This window comes from Triticum dicoccoides, unplaced genomic scaffold (assembly GCF_002162155.2).
Source record: "Triticum dicoccoides isolate Atlit2015 ecotype Zavitan unplaced genomic scaffold, WEW_v2.0 scaffold117425, whole genome shotgun sequence".
Classification (NCBI taxonomy): domain Eukaryota; kingdom Viridiplantae; phylum Streptophyta; class Magnoliopsida; order Poales; family Poaceae; genus Triticum; species Triticum dicoccoides.
In genome coordinates, this window is record NW_021181687.1 from 1 (window position 1) to 7,738 (window position 7,738).

At 48.1% G+C, this 7,738-nt stretch overlaps 1 protein-coding gene across 1 annotated transcript; it reads left to right on the forward strand.

The window, feature by feature from the left end:
- The first annotated feature begins 2,360 nt into the window (after window positions 1-2,360).
- LOC119343167 (probable pectinesterase 67) lies at window positions 2,361-3,849 on the forward strand. Its single transcript, XM_037614297.1, has 4 exons — window positions 2,361-2,639; window positions 2,756-2,918; window positions 3,020-3,474; window positions 3,590-3,849. The coding sequence occupies exons 1-4, from the start codon at window positions 2,380-2,382 to the stop codon at window positions 3,744-3,746; spliced, it is 1,035 nt and encodes a 344-aa protein (XP_037470194.1). The 5' UTR covers window positions 2,361-2,379; the 3' UTR covers window positions 3,747-3,849.
- The last annotated feature ends 3,889 nt before the right edge of the window (window positions 3,850-7,738 follow it).

Genomic DNA, 7,738 nt, shown 5'->3' on the forward strand with positions numbered 1-7,738 from the left:
GCTAAGGGTTGTGTAAATTATGCAAATCCAAATACAGTTCTTTTATGTAGGAAAGCTGATGTATATTGTTCAGGGAACCCGCCTCGCAATGCCGAAGATAATCTGCGCGCCACACGTCATCATTGAACATTGATTCAGGGGCTACTGAGGGAGTCCTGGATTAAGGGGTCCTCGGGCGTCCGGTCTATTGGACATGGGCCAGACTAATGGTCGTCAAGATACAAGGAAGAAGACCACCTCCCTTGTCCGATGGGGACTCCCGTATACGTGGATGGCAAGTTTAGGTGGACGGATATACTATTTCCTTTCTATTAAACCGACTTTGTACAAACCTAAACACCTCAGGTGTCTATATAAACCAGAGGGCTTAGACCGAAGGCGGGATCTTAACATTACTAGGCTAGCCGAGCTAGGGTTTAGCCATTACGATGTCGTGGTAGATCAACTCTTATAACCCCTATACCCTTCGAATATAATCAAGCAGGAGTAGGGTTTTACCTCCATTAAGGGGGGCAGACCTGGGTAAACAATGTGTCCCTTGTCCATTGTTACCATCGATTCTTAGACGCACAGCTTGGACCCCCTACCCGAGATCAGCCGGTTTTGACACCGACAGTGACCTTGAGCCGACCATGCGCGTAGTACTCGCCCTGCACCAACCCACCATGCGTCCTTGGCCTCCCCTTCGTAGATGGCCGCCAGGACGCCGATGGCGCACTCGTGGCCGCGGTCAGACATGCCCTCCATGGCACACGCCCGCACGGGCATGGCCAGGGCCTCCCTGCGCACCGCCGAGGCGTCGCCGGCTGCCGTGCACAGCAATTCCGGCGCCACCAGCGCGTACTCCTCCGTGGACACCGGAGCATTCCTTCCTGCGCCGCACATGGTCGCTAGGGAGAAGCGTGCTGCTCTTCATGATGGCCTGATCCGCTGCACATGGACGCTAGAGCCGAGCAAAAATGGCACGGCCGACGGCTTCTCAGGAACGGGTCCGACAAAGGGAGGCAGGGATCTGGTGGTCGATTAAGAGGGGAAAGAGGCGGCCGACGGGATCCGAAGACCGGAGGCAGTAGTGGGGACGCACCACAACGGCTGCCTCGCTGGATCGGGCGACGGGGCGGAGAGCAAGGGAAGTTAGCCCTCTGGCCTCCACTACCCAGCGGTGGCGTACGGTGAAAGAGAGAGATTAGGAGGAAGAAGAAAAAAGATGGGAGGCTGACAGGTTGGACCCATGTCCAGCTTGGCATATTTGTCACGTATGCATGCCAATTCAGCCTGACTGGTGCACCCAACCTGTCAGGTTCACTGTTTATGTGAGCTCAGTCGACTATTAGTGCTCTGTGTTATTGGTTAGGTGCAGAGTTGGTGGTTTTTTGTGCCCTGGCTCAAATGTGGTATTAAGTTGTTACCCTAGCCCCAACTGTGGTGGTTTTGGGTAAATAACTCAGCGCAATTTGTGGGACTCACCATCAGTTCCAATGCTTCCATGATCTGGAACATGTGGGCTCCTCCAAAATGCAAGTTCTTTGCTTGGTTAGTTCTCCAGAACCGAGTCTGGACGGCCGATCATTTGTCTCGACGGGGATGGCCCAATTGCAACCTTTGCCTCCTTTGCAAGCAAGTTCAAGAGTCTGCTGCCCACCTGCTATTTCAGTGTAGATTCACGAATAGAGTTTGGAACGAGATTACCGTTTGGCTGGGAATCCACAATTTCTCACCAATGACTTGGCAAAATGAAGTTTCGGTTCGAACTTGGTGGCAAAAGGCGGTGAGCAACACGGATCATAACAGAAAGGCTCTTGCCTCCGTTATGATGCTTGTCTCATGGGAGATATGGAAGGAATGAAATGCCAGAATTTTTCGCAACGCTGCGGCTCCGGCCACAGTTGTCGTCATGAGAATTAAAGAGGAGGCCCATCTTTGGACTTTGGCTGGGGCCAAGCATTTGAGTACTCTTATGTTACGAGAGTAGTCTTTTCTTGTGGCCGCGTTGCGGCGTATGTCTAAACCTCCGCTCTTAATTAATGAAAATGACAAGTCTTTTGCCTGGTTTCAAAAACAAAAAAATTACCCTCACACCTCTTTGACATACTGTGTGTTGGTCTCGGGTAAGTTAAACCAGAATACCGCAATGCCACACGTTACAAAATTAGACCACACCAGACAATCCATCGAGTGAAGATAAATTTTCATTGGCAGCTTTAAGCATGCATGGCAAACCATGAAGATGCCCCCGCCTTGCCCTCCTAGCCTTCGCATGTTCACCAGTAGCGAGTGGACATAAACGAGCACCGTGTTCTTAGCAACCCCACTTCCCCGGCAATGTCCTGGGGCGCAGCGAGCTATTCTCGCAGAACACACCCACGCACGCGCGCCCCCATGATGGCCCAGCCTAGCCTCCTCCTCCTCCTCGCCGCAGCGGCGGTCCTCTTGCTGTCACTCTGCGACGCACACAACAAGCTCGCCAAGAAGAGCGATGATGTTGTCAACGGGCCCCTCCTCACCTCTAAGCTCGGCGCCAAGCGCACGCTGATCGTCGGCCCCAACGACGAGTTCAAGACCATCCAGTCCGCCATCGATGCAGTGCCGGACGGCAACTCTGAGTGGGTTGTCGTCCATCTCCGCGCCGGCGTCTACGCGTACGTATGCACGCACAATTATTTGTTCATGTGGACGCAGCGCAATTAGAAGAAGGCATGTGTGTGTTGGGTGTGGGTGGGTTTTCACAAATGCGCGTGTTATCGTATGATTGCAGGGAGAAAGTCGTGATTCCCGAGACGAAGCCGTTCATCTTCGTGAGGGGGAACGGCAAGGGCCGGACGTCCATCTCCTACGAGTCCGCCTCCCCGCACAACACCGAGTCTGCCACGTTCGCCGTGCACGCGGACAATGTCATCGTCTTTGGCATTAGCTTCAGGGTGCGCTCCTAGTTGCTTTCCTCTTCTTTCTCTTCCTACTCTCGAATTGCGAGTGTGTGTAAAACTTCGTCCAAAGAACTTATTTTCATAGATGTGCACAGAACGCGGCGCGCGCGGGGCTGCCGAACAACCCGGAGATCCGCACGGTGGCCACCATGGTCAGTGGCGACAAGGTGGCCTTCTACCATTGCGCCTTCTACAGTCCCCACCACACCCTCTTCGATAGCGTTGGCCGCCACTACTACGAGAGCTGCTACATCCAGGGCAACATCGACTTCATCTTTGGCGGCGGCCAGTCCATATTCCAGTGCGCGGAGATCTTCGTGAAGCCCGACCGGCGGACACCGATCCTGGGGTCCATCACCGCGCAAGACCGCAAGGAGGAGAGCGACAGCAGCGGCTTCGTTTTCCTCAAGGGGAAGGTGTACGGTGTCGGGGAGGTGTACCTAGGCCGCGCCAACGAGGCCTACTCGCGCGTCGTCTTCGCCGACACCTACCTCTCCAAGACTGTCAACCCTGCCGGCTGGACCAACTACAACTTCTCTGGCAGCACCGAGTACGTTACAAACGCACAAACAAATTCAAACAACGATCAAGCATCCGACCGATGAATTAACTGCAAATCTTGAAATGATCAATAATATATGTCTGTGCTTGCTTTGATTTTGCAGACACGTGATGCTCGGGGAGTTCAACTGCACGGGGCCGGGGGCCGACAGATCGCAGCGTGTGCCATGGTCGCGACAGTTAGACCAGGCGGAGGCAGCCAAGTTCCTCACCGTCGACTTCATCAACGGCAAGGATTGGCTCCCAGCGTTCTACTACTGATCATCAGACTCAAAGAACATTAAGTGCTTACTTGTTGCTTGCTTGCTACTCCGTCTTGTAATGTTCATGTGTTACGAATGTCCAAAATCTGACTGAGGCTATATGATTGATCTCTGTAGATGTAATTTTCTTATTCGTAATACCTAGGTGTGCATGTTAATCTACATGTTAGTTAGTGAAGTAAGTGTAATGAGGCACCTTATCGAAAGTGTGCGTGACACTGTCACCTGTATCATCGCTTAGTTTGGAATTTGTCATATTAATCTAATGAATTTCATGGAGCCACACCCACGCATACTCAGATGGTCCAAGGACGGCTGCCAACATGGAATATCAGGTGCGATCATGCGGTGAGTACGTCGGTCTCCTTGCCCTTGTTTGGTTTGTGCGAACTCTCATTCTTACTAACTAACTAATAAGATGACAAAAATCTTTTGTCCATTTCAAAAATGAATTATCTGCACCACCGTACTGTATTAACATAGCAAACAAATATTGTGTATTGACACACGGTCTGGCTAATCGACTTTAGTGAGTTGGATCTTGTTGTTCGGCTGAGTCCTCCCCATGCCCATAAAAAACTTGACTAGTAGGTGGATAGAAGCATCACCATCTTTGTATATGATTTCGTTAAAGCCTGAGGTATTTGCACTTGAAATCCATGAGGTCCAGTGACTTATGGAAAACGTTTCGTTAGGGCTTGAGGGTCCTGGCGATTTGGGGGCGACGCCCCAGCCGCTGCCGCCGCCAGGCTTCAACCTGGCCGCCGTTGGTGATATATCCGTGTGCGTGCTTCGGCCGCATGACGGAACCGTTGCGGCCTTGTCCGCCTGTCCACCGCTGGGCTCCCAGGGCCGTAGCGGTCCCGCTGTTGTTCGATCTGGAAAGGCCAGCGCCTCATCTGGTTATTCGCTGCTGATCGAGGATGTTGCACCACCAGGCGGGGGAGGGCACCCCCAATCAGATGGTGATAGTCATGGAGAAGGAGCAGTTTTGCAAGGGGAACGCTGCACTCCCCGTCCAGCCAGTGTTCAGTTTGACCCCGGCGGCTCCTCCAGGAATCCTAGTTCTATATCGCCGCCACCGTCGCACAGGCTGACGGCTGCATCGGTGATCCTGAGCGTTGGTGGGGGTGAAAAAGGGGCATCCGGTGAGGACGCTACCCACCTGAAGCCAGCCGACAGGGGAGCTAAAAGCCATGCGGCCGCGAGTCCGGTGACGCAAGCGGCACAATTGCCTCGAACAGAGCTACCGGGGAACCAGACTAGCAACCTGAATCTTTTGAGTTGGAACTGCCGAGAAGGAGGGAATGCTCGGACTGCTCGTGATCTTGTGAGCTTGGTGCAGAGTTATTCTCCTAGTATTGTTTTCCTTTGTGAAACTAGGCAATCGAAGGAAAGAATGAAAAGATATGGATCTCGCCTAGGGTTAAGTGGCTTTGAAGCAGTCGATAGTGTTGGTCTTAGTTGAGGTCTTGCTCTCTATTGGCATGAGTAGTTGAATCTCGATGTAAAATCTATGAACGAAAGGCATTTCGATGCTTATGTGAGTGGCGCGGCGGGAGAGCCCCCTTGGAGGCTTATGTGCGTCTACGGCGAGCTCCGAACGGAGGACCGACACCGCATGTGGTCGCTTCTCCGGGACCTATGCCACCAAGTTGACATGCCATGGGCAGTGATTGGAGATTTCAATGATGATGATAAACGGAACGGAGGAAAGTTGCATGGCAATATATCTCGGAATGGCTATGGAAATGCCATAATAGGTAGGTATGGTGGCTGTTTTGAGGAAGATATAAGAAGGTTTATGTGTGATACAGCATATCATATCACGGGGTTTGGATGCACTGGCGAAGTTTGCACCAACTCTCAAGGTGAGAAAGGGCAATGCACGGTACCGAAGAGGCTAGCAATGGCGGAAAGGTAAAAGTGTGTATAATCCATGGACTCAACATTAGTCAAAAGAACTCATATACTTATTGCAAAAATTTAGAAGTCATCAAAAATCAAGTATTACGTGCATGCTCCTAGGGGGATAGATTGGTAGGAAAAGACCATCGCTCGTCCCAGACCGCCACTCATAAGGATGCACAAGCCAGGTACACTTCATGTTTCAAATTTGTTACATAACTTTAACCATACGTGCATGCTACGGGACTTGCTAACTTTAATATCAAGCTCAAAAGATATAAGTGAAGCACATAGAGTATTCTAGCAAATTCTAATCAAATAGGCTTCTCCCAAAAGGTGTGTTACAGCAAGTATGATTGTGGTAAACTAACAAGCAAAGACCAATATAATACACGACGCTCCAAGCAAAACACATATCATGTGGCGAATAAAAATATAGCTCCAAGTAAAGTTACCAATGAACAAAGACGAAAGAGGGGATGTCTTCCCGGGGCATCCCCAAGCTTAGGATTTTGGCTATTCTTGAATATCTTGGGGTGCCTTGGGCATCCCCAAGCTTAGGCTCTCGCCACTCTTTATTCCATAGTCCATAAAAGCTTTACCCAAAACTTGAAAACTTCACAACACAAAACTCAACAGGAAATCTTATAAGCTCCGTTAGTGAAAGAAAACAAAACCACCACATAAGGTACTGCAATGAACTCATTCTTTATTTATTTTAGTGTTAAACCTACTGTATTCCAACTTCCTTATGGTTTATAAACTAATTTATTAGCCATAGATGCATTGAAATAAGCAAACAACACATGAAAAACAGAATCTGTCAAAAACAGAACAGTCTGTAGCAATCTGTAACTAACGCAAACTTCTGGAACTCTAAAACTCCTAACAAAATATGAAGTACGGTAAAATTTGTTTATTGAACAGCAGCAAAAAGAATCAATCCAAAATCTCGTTTCTGTGATTTACTGAATTTTTTCTCGTGAGCGCAAAGTTTCTGTTTTTCAGCAGAATCAAATCAACCATCATCATAGTTTTATCCTATAGGTTCTACTTGGCACAAACACTAAACAAAAGATAATAACACATCTAAACAGAAAGTAGAAACAAAATTTAACACTAAACAGGAATAAAACCAAAGAACATAAAGAAAATTGGGTTGCCTCCCAACTAGCGCTATCGGTTAACGCCCCTAGCTAGGCATAAAAGCGAAGATAGATCTAGCGAGTGCCATCTTTGGCACTTGATTCATAAGTAGCAAGATCGTGATCTCCAGGGATCTCTCCCTTTTTAGTAACGGAAAAACCTTTAGGCAAAAATTCAAGAAATTCATTGGTAGCAAAAGGTTCCTTAATGATAGAGAGATCCATTGGGGAGAACACAAATAGATTTGAGGTCCGCGTCTTCCTTACTAGAAGTTTCAACTTTATTTTTAGGAACATAGATGAGCTTGGTGCTTTTTGTAGGGGGTTTTGTGGTATCTTTCATGGGAGAAAAAGCCGAACCTAAGTTGGTAATTATATCTTCAAGTTTACTAATTTTAGCAGAATCAAGATCTATTTTTTCATTAACTATAGGTTCCCTTGCTTTAAGATTTTTCAAGGTAACTCCAACCCTAGATTCATATTGGGTGATAAGATTATGAATCTTTTTATCCAAATTTTCAATCAACTCAACAGTGGCAATTTTATTTTCAATAATATCAAGTCGTTGCATAACGTGTTCTAAAGTTAAAACAGTTCCATTAACCAAAAGAGGTGGTGAGCCAAATAAATCTAACATAGCTCTATAAGCATCAAACGTATGGCTACTCATGAAATCACCTCCGGTAGCAAATATCAAGAACACATCTATTCCAAGGAGTAATGCCTACATAAAAATTGCAGAGAAGAACGGAAGTGGAAAGCTTCCTAGGAGATTTATATTGGGCATTGCAAATTCTATGCCAAGCATCTTTTAAATTTTCTCCCTCCATTTGCTTAAAATTGAGAATTTCTTGTTCGGGAGAGATAATAAGGATAGGAGGACTAGCCATAATGACGAGGTAAACGAGCAAACACACGGGCAAAGAAAAAAGGTAAG